Here is an 18,963-nt window from a genome sequence, read left to right on the forward strand (position 1 = left end):
CATTCCTACAACTACAATACCCACCTGCTGAAGTGAAGAAACAGATTGACAGAGCCAGAAGAGTACCCAGAAGTCACCTACCACAGGACAGGCCCAACAAAGAAAATAACAGAACGCCACTAGCCATCACCTTCAGCCCCCAACTAAAACCTCTCCAACGCATCATCAAGGATCTACAACCTATCCTGAAGGACGACCCATCACTCTCACAGATCTTGGGAGACAGGCCAGTCCTTGCTTACAGACAGCCCCCCAATCTGAAGCAAATACTCACCAGCAACCACACACCACACAACAGAACCACTAACCCAGGAACCTATCCTTGCAACAAAGCCCGTTGCCAACTCTGTCCACATATCTATTCAGGGAACACCATCATAGGGCCTAATCACATCAGCCACACTATCAGAGGCTCGTTCACCTGCGCATCTACCAATGTGATATATGCCATCATGTGCCAGCAATGCCCCTCTGCCATGTACATTGGCCAAACTGGACAGTCTCTACGTAAAAGAATAAATGGACACAAATCAGACGTCAAGAATTATAACATTCAAAAACCAATTGGAGAACACTTCAATCTCTCTGGTCACTCGATTACATACCTGAGGGTGGCTATTCGTCAACAAAAAAATTTCAAAAACAGACTCCAACGAGAGACTGCGGAATTGGAATTAATTTGCAAACTGGATACAATTAACTTAGGCTTGAATAGAGACTGGGAATGGATGAGTCATTACACAAAGTAAAACTATTTCCCCATGTTATTTCTCCCCCCCCCACCCCACCCCACCCCCCCACTGTTCCTCAGATGTTCTTGTTAACTGCTGGAAATAGCCTACCTTGCTTGTCACCATGAAAGGTTTTCCTCCCTCCCCCCCTGCTGCTGGTGATGGCTTATCTTAAGTGATCACTCTCCTTACAGTGTGTATGATAAAACCCATTGTTTCATGTTCTCTCTGTGTGTATATCAATCTCCCTTCTGAATTTTCCACCAAATGTATCCGATGAAGTGAGCTGTAGCTCATGAAAGCTTATGCTCAAATAAATGTGTTAGTCTCTAAGGTGCCACAAGTACTCCTTTTCTTTTTGCTAATACAGACTAACACGGCTGCTACTCTGAAAAGAGACAGTTCTGTGATGCCCCTAGCAGTCAAGAGAACTGGCCATATAGTCCTCCCATAACTGGCACTCAGGCAAGGATTCTATTTGTTTTTGGAGGCAAACTGACTATATATTGATAATTTATTTCAATAAGCAACATGAGTTCTAGAACCTTTGAGGGCCAGGGATGGATACCAGCCAGTCAAGCTAAAGGTTGACCAAATCTCCATAAATCTATACTCGCACACTGGTGTTAATGGATTGTCTTTGATGTAATTAGTATTGATTTACACTGTGGAAAGTGAGATCAGAATCAGACAGACTACGTTAAAGCCATAGGGTATATCCTCAGCTAATGTAAATTGTCATCGCTCCACTGATCTGAAGTAAATGACTATCTGCATCCTAAGGCAGCCAGTTCTCCTCATTTGTTACACCAGTTCCCTATACACATTAAAGTGCTTTCTGTCTAATTTGTATTGAGCAAGATCCGCTACTGTGGTAAACTGGCATAACTCCCATTTCCGAGCTTCTGCTCAGTGGTGCTAACCCAATTTATACCAGCTGAGGATCTGGCACTCAATGACTTGTCACTACCATTCAGCACACCTGTTTACCACTAAGCAGATTGCCTTTGCTCAGTAACAGATGTTTTCTACTGGAAACCCACATCTTGTTAAAATGTTGCCCCATCTATTAATTATTCATCCAAAAAAACAAAAACACACCCCACTGCAAAACAGAATTAAATGTGCCACTTTTTGTCCTTCTTGTCATTCTCAGAGAAGTGAAAAATTTTGAGCCCAAGGCTAAGTTCTCTGCTATGATGCGTATTTCACATTTTGGCTTATTTCATTTGATGAAGCAGAATAAGGGCCTCTCCCATTTAAATTATATAAACTTAACATTCCTCCTTACTTGTACTCCTACAAGAGTTAATACAATGTGCACGATGTGGAGAGGGGGATGGAACCAGAACGTGTGGTACCTCTGGTACTCTCTCTTATGAATGATAGTAATGTAGGAGCCTTCTGGCACTACTTCTTTTAGGACTTGAGCATTAGATATGAAAAAGAGATAAAACCCCACTCATGGTAACATATAAAGAGGGAGGAGTGAAGAAGAGGATAAAAAAATGCTATTGAAGAAAAGTTATATTTAGAGAAAAACACAAATTTACAAAAGAATGAAGGTATAGAAAGTTTGTCTGATTTCCCTTGGACTATGAAAGCGAGAAAAATGAGCTCTCTCCTTTCCATAGTTCCGGATGGTTAATGCTCCCCTCTCACTTGACCACTTCTATTCTTCATTTCATTTCTACTGTTATTAGGAGCAATTTTAGTTCACCATTTCAGTGCGACTTCTCCAGTGCTTCTCTTACAGTACTGCAGAACCACAAAAGTAGGTATACAATCTTACTTTCATAGTAGGCACAGGGACTATTCACTTGCTTATATTTCTTGCTGAATGGGGGCCATGAGTGGGAGTTGTACTTATGTAAAAGTGTATTTGGCCCTCATTGTTTTATATTAATATTTAGTTGCCAGTCTAGTAGAGCTCAGTGAACCATTTGCAGCGATCAATTCAGATATTCATTTTAGCCATTTTCAAAACTGCCTGTGGCCCCAGCCTAAACAAATATGTTTGAAGCCCTTCCATAAATCTTACTCCAGCCTCTTGATCACTCAAACACACTGCTGCAAATATTGCTTCAAGCATTCGATACTAGCAATTCAGAAGTCAAGCACAGTACACTGGATACACAGATCACATAGTATGTTTCTCTTCCTTGATCAGATGATCATATATATTAGTATCAAGTTTCCCATTTAAAAAAAAAAAAAAAAAAAAAAAGCAGGCTATTCTAAGGAATTGGGCACTGGACTGGGACTCAGAAGACAAGGGTTCCATTCCCAGCTCAACCACATACTTCTTGTGTGACCTTGAGCAAGTCACAACCTATCCCATGCCTCAATTCCCCAACCCTAAATTGTGGCTATTTCCTTACACACAGGAGTGTTGTAATGATAAAATCCATTAATCAGTATGAGATGCTCAGATAGAAACGTTCACAATTACAAATCAAAATTTACTTTCTACAAATATCCTGAGGCAGTTGTGTTGATGAACATTTCCCAGAATAAACTCCGTTGCCGTGCTCTCGCCAAGAAACAAAGACAAAGAGCATCAAAAGAATTCATTTAAAACTTCAGGTGCATAGTTTGTGCAGTATTTCACCCCGCTCTGGCATCTTTGTATGTTCCAAAATATACTGATGGGGATTACGCAGATGATTCAATTAACGAGTGAAGCCTTAAACTGCTCCTTACCAATCATGCATCCATAATCTAAACAAGTGGAGAATAAATGTCTGTGCAGGGCACATGGAATGCAAGGCTTTGATTGGATTATGTAGCACAAGTACTAATGAAAAACAAGTGATTGCAAGGAAATAACCAAGCATGGCTTTCTTTTTTTAATTTAAAAATCTCTGAGCTCAGCAAGCAGATCATGTAACAAGAGCTGAAGACAGATTTATTTCAACATCAAAAGCTGCTTGGTGCACTGCCAACCTGCTTGGTATGAAGAGTACAAGTTCATGGAGAAAGGTGTCACTGAAGTGTAAAGCAAGCAATTGTCTGGAGTTCAAAAATACATCATGCCAATTTAAAGCGCTGTTAGAATAAATGCACAAATGATGTTGTTGTTCCCACCTCTGCCATTGCAAATCATGGACATGGCACCCTACTCCTGCGAGGAGTCCTTATAAAACCAGCCTCACTGAAGTCAAGGAGACTAGCTGAGGGAATAAATGTGTAGAAATATAGATAGGAGTGAATTATCATTTTAAATTGAGTTGGGATATTAGCATGAGCAATAAGCCCAAAACCTATGATCAAAAAGAGTAAGATCATGAGAAAGAAGAACTGTTGTGTTAAACTTATAGTGACCCTTCAAAATACCAGTGTGATCGCATTTAAGATTTGAGCTAAAGTAATAGAAATAGAAAACGGTTATCTGGATACCAGATGCAGTACACAATTGGCTATATAAAAAACTCCTTCAATCTGGCTTTAGCCAAGGTCCAAGCTGGCAAAGACATCACTTGGTTAAAAAGGTATAAAGAAAGTAAATTTTTTAAAAGGGTTTCTTGACAATACCTGCCTGACTGTGTTGGAACTGGCCAATATGGGTCTAAGCATACCTGGGGTTAGCCCGTTTGTAAGTATTTTGATCAAATGCTTATAAATGTTTTGTTACTGTTCGGTAGTAGTAAATTGCTTAATATTTAGGCTTTTAAAGACATGTTTAGAGCAATAGTATAAATATTATTCAGCCTTTGGATTTAATAAAGGAATGTATGGTTTAATTAGTGTCTTGGTAATGCCCTGCATAAATAATAATGTCAAGAAAATGTAAGAGATAAAGGGCCATTTATTTTTAGTGCTAATGAAAGCCAGAGTCTCTTAGCTTTGACTCTTGACTAATTTCAGAAGCTAATATTTGCTATATTGTACATCAGAGTGTCATTTATTATTAACAACAACAACAACATTGTACTAAGAGGAGAGTCAGGAGAAGTAGATTTGACCTAACAGATCTTTTCCATTTCTAATTATTCTAAACTAAGATCCTATATAAAACCTAGGTCTCCTTTGCATAAGTGCTTATCTATGCTATAAGTATGTTCGTACAAATGCTTCAAAATCATGAGCAAAATGACAATTGTAAATGCTTTTGGCTTAGCAGTTTGGAGTCCAGGTGCCAGATTGAGCCAGTGCTCATTGTTACCTGTAACAGGGTGTACCTCTCCACCTGTCTTCATTCCTGCAGAAACTCCACCAAATCCCTCCAGATGAGTGTACATCCTGAGACAGTATCCACCAGCCCCTGACACCTCCTCCCCACTTTTACAGGGATGGCAGGCATTTTCTTTTTCTGCCCATCTCCAATAATTTTAGACCACCCACAAAATCTTGAGAGCCCACATTCCATAACTGGGCAGCCCCATTTCATATGTCCCAGCTGCACACACTGGAAGCAAATCATTCCCCAGCTACCCAAAGGAGTTCCCCTCATCTCCTCCTTTTCCCTTTCAATCGTCCTGGGTATGGCCAAATTGCCCCCCTTCTTTCCAAGTTCAGTCCCTGAAATGTCTGGAATTCTATCCTGGAAAAGTCTGCATCCACAAGCTCTTCTGCAAGCTTATCGCTTCCTCCAGGGTTGTTGGCTGGTACCTCCGGACACAAATGTGCGTGCTGTCAGGGAGGCTCTGGAGAAATCGTTCCAATATCATCATGCCTTATTTCCCCCGCACTTCAGATGTGCATACTTAGCCGATATATGTTGCCCAGTCTGATAATTTTTGTATGAATGTCTTGGGTGACACACCTTCAGTCCATCTAGTGGCCCAAAATTTTGGAGGTATTTTTCAACCAAAAGGTCAAGCCTGTCCAGGTTGGCTGCTTTTATCCTATCATAAACCAAAGCCTGTTTCTTGCTCAGGGCCATATGGTCTGCCTTCCCTGGACAAATAGGGTGCCACACAGAGGGCCCGAGATCCCTTATCCCATCCAGGCTCCCATTGCTACCCTCTCAAAAGTTAGTAAAAATACATTGAGGTATTCTGCTTGGCCCATCTTACACAGGCTTACCCCACGTCCAGCTACTGTTCTCTGCCACAGGACTCACCAGACCCTATATCAGTTCTGCTGCCCTTGCACCTGTTACTTTATGAACTCTTGCAGGCTATTCTGCTGCTCAATCTGCCATGCAAGGAGCGACTGTCATTCCACTTGTAGAATTTCTGGAATGAATGCATAGCTTTCTGCATCTCTTTTTGTTGCTCCACCAACCATTGTAAGGTCTGCTCCATTGCCAGAATTCTAATTCTTGGCACCAATTTCCCCCATCTGGTCCTCTGTCACCACGAATGGGGACATCATGATCCCAGACAAGCCCCCATGTGTAACAGGAAGTGCATCCTGTCTTCTTCCCCGCAAAAGCTGCACCAATTCCATTAGGTGTGCACTCAGTGACTTTTTATTTCAACTTCCCTCCTCTAGTACTACTATAGTCCCAGTGCAACCATCTATTCACAACATCTACAGTGATTTGGCCCTCTCAAGACCTCAGGTCTCTGTGTGACTGAGCTCAGTTAGCCCTGTTCCACTTTTTCTTCCCCCACTGGCACTTCTGTCCTTTGACTCTTTATCAGACTTGGGCTGATGGGCTAATTGAATCTTTATTGCACCCAGCACATCAGGCTGATTATTTAAACACCCCAATCAGCTTCCTCTGGGGAAGTTAATTAGCATCTAAGGTGTTCAGAGTGCCATCTCACCTGTTCACTCCTTTTACTCTGTCACAGTACCCCACATCTGTTGGCCCATCACTGTCTGCAGACATCCATACGGGGCTTGATTCGGCAACTAACCCCACACGGGCAGATTTGCCTGCGTAGAGCCCACTTAGGGTTGCATGAGAACATACAGAGGCCCCATTGTGGAGCCAGATGCAAGATCAGAGTCATGAACAGAAAGTGAAGAAAATGCTGAGCACCTAAAAACCATGCAAGCCATGAGTGCTGTGGATACTGCTCTCGGCAAGGTATTGAAATGTCTAAAACTTTAGGAGCTTAAAGTTGGGCATCCCAAAATTGCAACACCCCAAAATTAAAGGCCTCTATTGAAAACGTGGGCCTAAATGACTTGCCCATGGTCAAAGTGGAGCCTTAGAAATACACAAGCTTTTTCCTCCCACACACTATTGCTAACTCTGGCAGAGCAACCAGGAGAGCACTAGTGTAGACAAGGTGTCAGCATCCCAAGTGTGCTTTTACCACAGTGTTGTTGCAAACCTGCTATGGTCAAGCATACACAATATGGTGCTAAGAACACCAAAATGCCACCTATAGCCCAGGCTGCACTAGCGCTCCCTCTGCTGCTATAATTCTCAGAGCCGGCGCAAGGCATAAGCAAACTAAGCAATTGCTTAGGGCTCCGAGCAGCTCCAGGGAGCCCCTTATTCAATTTTTTTTTTAGTATGTATTATATGCAGAGGCCCCCCAAAAATGTTCCTGCTTAAGACCCCCCAGTGGCTAGCACCACCTCTGACAACTGCTGCAGCCATACTAACATTAGTAATGGTGGGAAACTGTTCAGAGAAAACAGCCAGACACAGCCAGGAAGTCTGTAGCAAAGCCAGCAATAAAACACTGGTCCTGACCCTCAGTTCTGTGCTTTGCCCGCACAACCCCCAATAGCCCATGAGGCTGCTGCTTTACTAGAATTTGTTCTTTTTTCTATTAGATTCCTTTTATGTGTTTCCATAAAAATAAAATTCACCACAAAGTGGCAATACAAATCTTATAAACAGGCCTCACTGTGAGCTTCAAGAGAAATCATGTGGAAATTCAATTCATCTTCAAATAAATCAAAACAGGAATGTAATGAAAGCATTAAAATGACAGGACTCTCTCTTTTGGCACAGAGCAATATGCAATCACTCCACTTCATAAACAACATCTGGCACTGTGTTTTGCGCTGTTTTAGCACCAATTGCCAACAAGCTCAGCCAAAAAAAAAAAAAAAAAGTATTCAGCTATTCCCCCACTTTCCACTATTTTAACTAGGATCCTGTTGGAGAAAGGCAAAGGTAAAAGCTACTCACCTCTTGTGCCTCAAATTTTCAAATTATGAACATCTCTTTATAAAGCTCACCCTGTTTGACTCGGAATTATTTAGGACTCAACTCTTCCCTGGGACATTAGATGGATGCATCAGTGGTTTCCATTGACTTCAACAGGAGCTGACTTCAAAGGGAACTGCTCTGGAGCAGCCAAGGGCAAAAACTTAAAAATATTTGGCCCTTTCAAAATTAGGAAATAATTAACAGTGGTGAAGAGAGAAGAACTGATGTGTTGTAACTTGTTTGAATAAGAGTGCAGGGTGCTCTCTATCAATATAAAACGTGGAAATGTATAATAGTTTGCACATGTAATGCATTGCTATTTTATCTGAGGATCTGCATGTGCTTTACAAATGTTAGTTGAGTCTCACAGCATCCCAAAGGGGCAGGGAAGTATTACCTTTGCCTTCCCACATGTAAACTGAGGCAGCTTGTCTAGGAGCCAGGAACAGAAACCAGGCATCCTGCCACATCTGCCATCACCCGTCTCTCCTCCCCCACGGTCTGTCCTTTAGATTTCACTTCAGGAAACCTTGCCAAGCTTCAGATCCGAGTACCTTTTGGATAGTTATTTGGATGCCAAGCTGGTAACCATTACCAATAGTATCAGGTATTTTTGTTCTACCCCAGTGTGTTGAGTATTATAGTTCTGAATCATCTCTAATTAAAATACATAAATGTTGTGGCCATGAGAGCAAAGAGCATTTTGATCAAACAAAATCCAAACAGCCTGAAGCTCTCATTTAACATTTCACATTGTGTAGCTGGGTAACATGTCCCATTCATTGGGCTAACTTATGCCCTAACTTACCTCTACGCAAACCCACTCCATCCAACTCCGTGAACTTAGAGAATTCAGCTCTACATATTTTAATGAGGTAACGAGATTTATATAATCAAAGGCACAGACTGATGGCAAAGGCTAACTTTAATCCCTGCCATGCCCATCCCTCAATGGCACAACCACAATTTTAACTAGCACGCTGTTGTAGAAGATACGAGGTAAAACTGGCTCAATAGCCCCAGTTATGCCACTTTTGCCCCAATCTCTCCTTCTTTTCACATCCTTCACATAACTTTCACCCCATAGCAACAAGTGGGCATTCTACAATAACCACAAGGACAATGTGCTTTGAAATGAGATCAGCTTTGAACAATTCATTTACAGGTGGACCCAAGTGCCTATGCACATCACATTGCAGGAGCAGGGCCTAAAAATGAAACATTGTGTGTGCCCAAGGGTTTCTCTTCACTAGAAAATTACCTACTACCAACTGATTAACATTAGATACAATTCATCCCTGTCTCCACTGACTGCAGAACTGTGCTTCTCATCATGACCCCTCAATGTCATGTTCTAACACAACCTCATTTTCTAATGAAGACACCCCAGCAAGTGTCTCCAGGAGACGCAAGATTGAAGGCAGGGGTTGTCTTTTGCAAAGGGAGAGCTTTACATTTAATTGTACCACTGTTTGACAGTGCCTCTTTCCAAGAATGGGTCTCCTGAAAGCGTCACTCCTGAACAGTTTTTAGGGCCAGGATCCTCAGCTGGTATAAACTGATGTAGCTTCATTAACAACAATTAAACTACACTAATTTACACCAGCTAAGGATCTTACCTGTTGTTTAATTTTTGACCTATTGTAAACAACTTCTCAGTATTCATCGAATATAACGGTTGGATAAACATATAATAATGATAATCATAATTAACCACTTGCTGAAATGACCAGCAATCATCTGAATACATAATTTGCTCTGGTAAGGAAGCATCACTGAATTACTCATTTAAAATAATGTTGCTGAATCTCTTTTTCTTGTTTGCTAATATTGCATTGCACTGCTGAAGAGATTCAAAGCTAAACTTTCATGCACTGCCACTTCCTTTATTTATTATTTTGTCATGTACTGTAAACATCCCTTTTGTCACATACATCTCTAAATGCTATCCAAAATCAATACTGATTTCTTACCATATATATATGAAATCCCAACAAGCTCAAAGATGGCAATGATGACAAGAGAGTAAGAAGCTGCGTAAGTGTCCACAAGCTGTAACATATACAGTCCACCCTAAAGTTAAAAAAAGGCAATTACTTATGGCACGCATATGCTATATATTGTATCTGTCTCTACTATGTACTATTCCCACCCTCTGCATAGCATAAAGTGGAATAAAGGGCTTTTCACCTATAATTTGCTGGTTTGAATCCATCCCAAGGTCAGTAATGCAAGAAGTAGTTAGCAGTTTTTCAGTAGCTTATGTGAAATGGGTGGGTGTGTTGTCAGTTCAGTTCCCAGTTGTTGTGGTGATAGTTTGTAATATGGATCCCTAACTGGCACCCTCTTTCTTGGCAATCTCAACAGACAGAGCAAGGAAATGCATACTCTCTCTCACTCATGAAGCCCAGCCAGGGCTGAGGCATATGGGGTGGCAGGGTGAGGAAGCTTCCACAACTGTTGTCCATCCTGCATCTGTCCTGTATCTATTGCTGCCTTACAGCACCTTACATCAGCAGCAAATTCATTTTTAAATGTACAGTTTTTATTTACATATATTGACACGCACAATACCTATGGCCTGAGGTACCTCAGCAGCCCATCATGTACTGGTTTTATGCTGTATACATTACAGGACAATTTAGATTTCTTTCCAAAATTTGATTGGAACTATTTTTGTATCCCTCCACCTGTAAGAAAAGGTGCTTTAGGCTATATCTACACTGCCAGTATAGCTATGTCATTCGGGGGCATAAAGACATGTTAGGTCTGACTAACATAGTTGTGCCAGCACAAGTCCCTAAAGGAGACTCAGCTATACCAGCAAAACTGTGCTTTTACCAGTAAAGCTTGGTTCATTTGTGGGGGTGGGTTTTACTATACCAGTACAAAACTGTGTTTTGTAGATATAGCTGTGTCCACATTAGGAGCACTTTGCTGGCATAGTATACTAGTATTCCTATACTGGTAAAGTGCTCCCAGTGTAGACATGGCCTTAGTACCCATGAGTCCCAGTTTACAGGGCATAGAAGGAGACAATCTCTGAAAAGAATCTTAAAACAAAATTAACAGTTCTTAAAATCCAGTATCTCTGGCTGGTCCAGAGTCAGAAGGCCTGGGCTCCATTGAGAAACTGGGACATAACCATTATCCCACAGGAGAGAGGAATTGAAGGACAAGTCACAGTGGTGCTCAAAGACTGTATTTTACCTGAGTGATCATAGGAAATCCCATGATGAAAAAGGAAATGCAGCAAACAAGAGTGAACAGTGGTTTGTGGGTACGCAAGTACTTGGGAAACTCATCTGAAACGGAGGTCACAATCGTCTCAATAGTGGCAAACTGGGATCACAGAAAAAACAAAACATTAATAATAATCTGGCCTTTATGCAAAATATGATATGATTGAGAAATAGACTACATGATAAATTCATTGTGTACAGCACCTATCATTTTAAACATTAACTATGAAAATTCAAAACTTCCCTATGAATTAAGTATTATTGTCCTCAGTTCATTTCTCTCTTCTCAAAGAGGTTTAGTAACAGGCCACATATCAAGTGGTATGTAACATGACCCTAAAGACAGAAGTGATGGAGCAAGAGGAAAGGTGAAAAAAGCAGTTTACCATAGTGTCCAATCCAAGAGTTAGAAGCATCAAAAAGAATATTATAGCCCAGAACGGAGAGAGAGGGAGCCTGGTTAAGGCTTCAGGATAAACCACAAAGGCAATGCCAGGACCTAGAAATGACAAAAAAAGAAAAGGATTGTGGTATCTTGAGCGATATAAAGATTATTTTTAGGAAGAAAAATATCAGGGAGCTACAAAGAACTAAGTTTCAGGAAACAGTACAATGCTACTTTGTTCTAGTTTAGAATTAAGGCCCAGACTCTGCTTCCTTTAGTCCACAGAGTGAAGTCTTACCTATTGCAAAGTAAGTGTGGCAGAATTTGGCCCTGGGTGGCTACTATTCTATTGCTTGTGTCCTATTCTTGAATAATGGATTAAGCACGTGTTATATACAATATACACTACATAATTTTCAAGTTGCAGGATGTTTAACCTGGATATTACAGTGTGTATATATTATATATACACATACACACTATATATATATATATATATATATATACACACATACACACACACACACACACAGTCAGACAAATTTAGTTTCAAATCAGAGACAAAAATCAGACCAGGGAAGTTCAGTTGTAACTTTCTTTCATAATCTGGAATCAATTTCTCACCATTATCCTGGAGAACTAGAAGTCTGAACTCTGGAGCAGCATTAACAGGCATCCATACATTAATTCCATATAGATCAATGGGAAGAGAGTGCTTCTCTTTAACTCAGCAACAATCTCCAGACAAGGGGAAAGTGCATATACCACAGGCCAGATTCTAAGAGAGATTGTCTTATGATCTATGCTACTTCTCACATTTGGCTGGACATCTGCAGATGCAGCTGGAAACAAGGAGGAGAACCAACACCCTGTGACTAGTCACTTCTTTGAGGACTACACAAGCACTCTGCAGATAACAGTTTGGGAACTGCTGCACTAGAAGTCATGTTGTTGGCAGGGAGATGGACTAGTGATCTAACTGGTCTTTTTCATCTCTAACACCTACGATTCCATGTCCCTCATGCTGTCAGTTCTTTCTCCAAGCTTGCTGCCATATTCCATACTTCAGTTTGGCAAATGTTTCATCTGTTCCAGTGTAATTTTAACAGAGCACCTTGAAGTTATTTCTGGAGGCTGCAGTATCATTTGTTTGAATCAGGATAGCACTTAAAAAAGATTGATTAATGGAAGCATTAATCCTAAAAACACTGGCATTTCCCATTATATATGGGGTTTTAGGAAGACAAAGTAAAAGAATAAGAAAGAGAAGGAGCATGGAATCATCACAAGAATGGGTGAGACAGCATGTAAAAGAGCACGTGAGAGCTCAGAAGACTGAACACAATACACGAGAGATACAAGATGGAAATATACAATACCACACACCCTCCCCAAATTCTTTGGCTATCAATCTGAGAAAAGCCAGCTTGTTAGGTGTTAATGCTTCAATTAACCAGCCATCTTTGTTCAATCCATTTCAGCACAACTCAGCTGAATCCCTTAAGGGGTAAAGATGAGTCATTACACAAAGTAGAACTATTTTCCCATGTTATTCCCCCCCCCCCCCCACCGTTCCTCAGATGTTCTTGTTAACTGCTGGAAATAGCCTACCTTGCTTGTCACCATGAAAGGTTTTCCTCCCTCCCCCCCTGCTGCTGCTGGCTCATCTTAAGTGATCACTCTCCTTACAGTGTGTATGATAAAACCCATTGTTTCATGTTCTCTCTCTGTGTGTGTGTATATATCAATCTCCCCTCTGTATTTTCCACCAAAGGCATCCGACGAAGTGAGCTGTAGCTCACGAAAGCTTATGCTCAAATAAATGTGTTAGTCTCTAAGGTGCCACAAGTACTCCTTTTCTTTTTAAGGGGTAAAGGTTCTGTTACACAAATGCTCTGTCTTTACATAGATAAATAGTTAAGAGAAAAGGTGCCAGTAGATAGTGCTCTGGAATATTTAGCATAGTTTCTGGGTTTTGTAGGACCATTAAAATTGTGTGTTGCAAATGGGCCTCCTCTGGCTGCTCATTTCATTCTATGGAACTTGAGTTATTCTGTCAAGATTCCTATTGGCACCAAATTCAGCAGTTTCTTGAAGTACAAAAGGATAATGTGCAAATTATTTCAGCTCAAAAACAGCTGCTGTAGGAAACATTTTGAGCAGCATACAGTATTTCATTTTTTCAAGATACTTTGTGGACCAGGTCTTTTCTTTCCCTGACAACTGTATAGAAGACAAAAAACAATATATTTTCCTTGGTAGACAAAAATCTCATGCCTTTGGTTTATATTGGGCCATCTTGCATTTCTGAGATACTTCAGTGCCCCTAAGTGGCTCTATTTGAGTTCACAACAGACAAGTTTCACTGTCGCTATGCTGTGGATGCTGGGTTTATTTGCTCTGTAGTAATGAACCATCTGCTCAAAAATAGTATTGGCAACTGCATAGATGCTCAATTCTGTAGCTGAGAGGTACACAACTGGAAATTTAATTTTATAATTTTCATAAGTTACAAGAAAAGAATCTGCCCCTAGTATGTTTAAAGGGATAATTCTTCAACAAAATGTTTTCTTTTTTCACCTACAAGGGCCATACAGAATAAAGCATGCATCTATGTTCCCTAGTAAAGCAGATGGAAATGATGTTGCCTGGTTTTGGATACTTGGGATGGAGCTACATTCCCATGCGTTTTCAACAGTTCCTTTTAGAGATACTAGTCATCTGTAACCTTCAAACCCCACAAGTACAAAATGGGTTATTTTAACATGCTCTGTTGCTTGGTTGATTTGAAGTTCACTGCTTTTTCAGACTCAGAAGAACACCCCCTCAGATTATCACTCATACAAGCATAACCCATGACACATCTTGTTTCCAGTGTTCCTTTACCAGGGGGAAGAAAACGTTGCTTTCAAGCTATCCTTATACAAGGATTGTCAGAAGCAGACGTACAGTACAGCAAGCATGTAAGACTACATATGATAAAACTGCTATTACTGTCCTGTCACAGGAAGACAGGCAAAATGACTTATAGTTGAAACAAACTAAACACAGCTTCCACTTACTTGGCCAGGAAAAGACCATCATTGGCTCATCCAGTAGGAGTGCAATACCCTATGCAATACAAGGGTCCAAGTTTGAATCCCAGATTTGGTAATAATTCAGGATGAACATTCAGCAAGTCCAGTCATGCGATGGGACTACACTACACTGGTTTACTAACTGACAAACATAACAGATGAGACATTGAAGGCTGAATTAATTTAAGTTGACTTCCCAAATAGCAGGTCACCTATTTCTTGCTAGGGAGAAGAGGTAGAGTTGACCAGCTAATGTGCTGTAAAATTCTCCTCTCACTCACTCAAGTTGTTGTTTCTGTAGTGTAGTAAGCAATCCATTCCATGATTAGTTATTCCAGGCTAGAACATAAATAGATTCTACAAGGTAGAACTCTGTCACACAAGCTAGTTTTTCAAGATGCAAGCTAACAAGCTCCCCTACCATGTGTATGCAAGCCCAGCATCCTAAAAATAAATAGTTACTTATAGGTTTACTACACCCTAACTACACCTCTTACGTCTCAGGAGAAAATTTAGAGTCCAGCTGATTATGCTTCCAACACTACATACTAACAGCAATATACAGAATGAACCAATGAGAGAGAGTCTTTCTTTCATCACAATGTTTTTTTTTAAAAAAAACTGTAAAAATATCACTGCTCTGGGAAAACATATGCTTCAGTGAAAGACTGGTGTATGGAACAGGAAATGCTTCTATCCACGTCACTGGCAATATTTCCCTTAAGCATGATAGGATTGTTGAATGTTACAGCTTATGCTACCTCTGCTCCATTCGACTCCTGCAATTCTACCAAATGATGCAGGGCACTGGATGGAAATTAATGCTCATTAAACACCTACTCTGGAAAGAGCACTCAGTAACTGCAAACATTACCAGATTTCTTGATTTCTGTGTTCCATTATCAACTCACTAATGCCGCCTTTGAATCAAGATGCTCAATTACCTTAGACCCTGTTCGGAGCTTTGAACTACTGGATTTATCCACACAATAAAGTGGTCAGAAAAATAGCTTAATGTATACACATTAATGCAGTCAGTGAAACCTCTTCATTCCCAGGAGCCATGAGTATGTGGCATTCACTTTTTGAACTCTTCAGTCCTCCTTATGTTAGGAGCCTCTTTGTATTCTGTGCTGTTCTCTCTCCTTCTCTTATGACTCACTGAGGCTGTTCTTCATTTTCCTCCTGTTCTTGGAAAGGATTGCATGTGATACATTTACCATTCCCATGTGTAAACAAAAAGGATCAGTGATGGTTGCATATTTATTTTCAGTCTGGGGCTTGTGTGCTCATACACACAAATTGTGGCAAACTCATCATGTCTTTCAATTTGAAACACTCCAAAGGACTTGTAGTTTTGGTTTAGGAGTCACAGTGCTGTGCCTGATGTTATTTAAGATCTCTCTTCTGGTCTGGACATCATCCCTTCCCTTTGTCATTTTCATCAGACATTTACTTGTTGCCAATAGTCTAAGTCAAAAACGCTTCAGTGCAATGTCATACTCAAACCACAATGGCCATATCCAATCAAATGTAGTAAGCAAATACTACAAATATCTATTTCAAAAGTAACCCAGAGACCAGAGCCTCTGTTGGGAATATGGAAATTAATGAATGTCACAAATAGAAGAGTAACATTCCCTAACTAGAAGTGGATGCAGAAAGGGAAAACAGATAATTAGTACACCAGTCACATCCATTCAAATGAAACGGGAAAGAAACGAAAAAGACCATTAAGCTTCATTGCATGAGAAGGGTGTCACACACACTCCAGCATACATATCGGAGAAGAACATACCAAAATTGTGGGCCCTTGATGTGAAAGGGAACCGCATTCAGGGCTCATGAGATTATAACCAAGGATGGTCACTAGATACAATCTCCCTGGTTTCAGCTGCTTTCATTAAATATAAAGGCAGCGCACCATCCCACAGATGTTATTGTCCATTATTATTTGTATTGTGGTAGTGCTTAGAGGCTCTAATCAGCATCGGGGTCCCATTGTCCTAAGCACATATATAATGGAAAGATGGACCAGGTAGAAAACAAACAATCTTCTACTCTGTTGGTATATATGTTAGTATTTGAATAAAGCTGTAATCCTTGAATTCCAAAGCTAAATATCCCCCAAATTGTGGGACATGCAAAAGTTACAAAAAGAGAGAATTGAAACATTTTTATCATAAGATGTTGCAATATGCACCAGAGCTCCTCAGGTAAAGCACTCGTTGCTCTCTAGACATAGTACATTGCAAAATGTGTCTCATGCTGTATGTGATTACAAAATAGATTAGCGAATTGGGTTGCTTTTAGGTAGGGATACTGAATGAGTCTAAATAAATAGTTTTACTCAATGTTGCAACCACTGACTTATATGCAGTGTTGTTGTAGCTGTGTCAATCCCAGGATGTTAAAGAAACAAGCTGGGTGAGGTAATATCTTCTAATGAACCAACCTCTGTTGGTGAGAGAGAGACACACTTTCAAGTTACATAGAGCTCTTCCTTGGTTCTGGGAAAGGTACTCAGAATGGCACAACTAAATACAAGAGGATCACTTTGAATAGTCCCTTAGAATACGTGCTATCAGTTCAACCTTGTATTTAGGGCAAGGTAGGAAATAGGAGCGATGATCCCCAGAAGTGTGGGGGGATAGGTGGCATATATGATTCAGAAAGGGGAATGGTTTGTAACTCTCAACCAACGGGTCAAATCAGCCATTTAGAAGAAGTGACCAACTGTGAAAGATGGCACATTCTAAGGGAATCTAGGTTTCTTTCTCAGAAGTTCAGTCAGTCTCTGGATTGACAGTGAACTGGGTGAATCCACAGAGCTGCCTATGATTTGCTGTGTGTTCTTCTTGTCACAGGTAGGTAGATGCCAATAGATTGCAAGGTTGCTCAAAGATTCTAGGGAAAGTAGAGGGACCCATTCCTGGCATGTAGAATATCCAGTAAAGAATGTTGAGATTTTGGTATCTCCCCCAGTGGAATCTCTAGGGCCTCTGCAATCCTTTCATGAGATCCTGAAAGGTCTTGAAATCATCTATGTAGGATGGCGGGAGGGAAAAGGATAACAGCCTTGTCTAGGGAAGAGGATGATTTGTGAGAAGGTGGAGTCTCCTCCTCTGCACCTAGCTGTTGCTCTTCTGAGGGTTCTTCTGGTGGAAGGGGACCCGTTACTGGTGGGTGTTGTTCTTATTGGGCCCTCTGCATGAGGGCATGCTGAAGAACTGGTCACTATATGGGGCCCAAAAGTTCCAATGAGCCCACTGTCACAGGACACAAGGAAAAAGGGACAAGACCCCATGTTTGCTATTGCCAGGTCATTTGTTGGCTGGGGGGAGAGAGAGTCCTTTTCCTCAGGATGCACCTCAAGGGAGGGAGGCTGGAAGGGCAAGGTGTTGGAATCATGTATGGACACATCTGAATCACAGGACGTGCCTAGTGGTGGAGCAAGAGGTGTCAGTACAGGGCGTCTTGTCAATACTGGAGGCCAGCGAGGGACCAGTAAACACATCAGTGCCAGCAGTCGAGCCTTCAGAGAAAGATGTGCTAAGACAGGTGGATAAATCAGTACTTGGAAATCCCTCATGGCGCCCCATGAGGGATAGAGTTCAGTAGGCTCATGGGAGGTTTGGGGGCAGTGACCACATCATACTGGTGGTCAACCCTTCATAGAAGTATGTGGAAGGACTGAAGCCTGTTAGCTTCAAAAAGTATAAGTCAGTACCAGCAGACAATCCCTCTTGGTAGCCCTAAACAGAGAGAGGATTCTGGCTTTTTCCAGGATCCAGAGGTCTTTGTGAGAAAAGATCCGCGACAGTACTGGTGAATCTGGATGCTATGTTTCAGGAGTCAGCAGACCAGGCAGTATCACGGAGTGTTCCATGCATACTCTACTGTGGCCTGAAGAAGATACTATTGTCAATGGCTTAAGGCCTTGGTCTTGGAGGAGTCCTTAAGCTTCGAAGTCTCTGATTCTGGTCCTGATACCGATGCCACTTGAGATTGCTTACTGAAAGGTTTCTTGGTATGAGGCACATTCTTCTTGGGTGGACCCAAGGTCTCAGTACCAGAGGAGGCAGAAGCCTCAGGGTACCCATACCAGGATACAAGGTTTCCTTTTTCCCAGGTTGAGAGGATGACTTCCTTCTTCTCTGTCTTCCCTTTTGGAGAATGGGGTCTTTTCCTTTTGGATAGTCTGGCAAACTCTGAAGGGGTCCCAAGGTTTGTGCTTAACGTAGCTGGAGCTAGGGTAAACACCACAGCATTCTGAAAGCTCAGTCAAAAGTTTGGAGGTAAAGGGTGGCCCTTGAACCATGCAGACCACAGCTAGCAAGGGCCAAGCTGAAACCGAGGCCCCACCTGGGCAAAAAGTCCCACCAAAAGCACAAAAGTGCTAAAAAAGAAAAAGGAAACAAGAAAGCTCTATAACTACCAAGCAGACACTGCAGCACTTCCT

The 18,963-nt window shown here is 41.3% G+C and overlaps 1 protein-coding gene across 3 annotated transcripts in view; it reads right to left on the reverse strand.

Annotated features, from left to right (window-relative positions):
- Positions 1 to 18,963, reverse strand: part of SLC6A5 (solute carrier family 6 member 5) — a 58,648-nt gene that overhangs the window by 11,611 nt on the left and 28,074 nt on the right. For all 3 annotated transcript variants that reach the window (XM_043516788.1, XM_038407155.2, XM_038407156.2), the window contains 3 exons: positions 11,426 to 11,538; positions 11,008 to 11,139; positions 9,771 to 9,870 (listed from right to left, as the gene is read on the reverse strand). In XM_043516788.1, coding sequence (XP_043372723.1) covers positions 9,771 to 9,870; positions 11,008 to 11,139; positions 11,426 to 11,538 — 345 coding nt within the window. The remainder of the gene's footprint in view (positions 1 to 9,770; positions 9,871 to 11,007; positions 11,140 to 11,425; positions 11,539 to 18,963) is intronic.

The sequence above is a fragment of the Dermochelys coriacea genome, chromosome 6 (assembly GCF_009764565.3).
Source record: "Dermochelys coriacea isolate rDerCor1 chromosome 6, rDerCor1.pri.v4, whole genome shotgun sequence".
Lineage (NCBI taxonomy): Eukaryota > Metazoa > Chordata > Testudines > Dermochelyidae > Dermochelys > Dermochelys coriacea.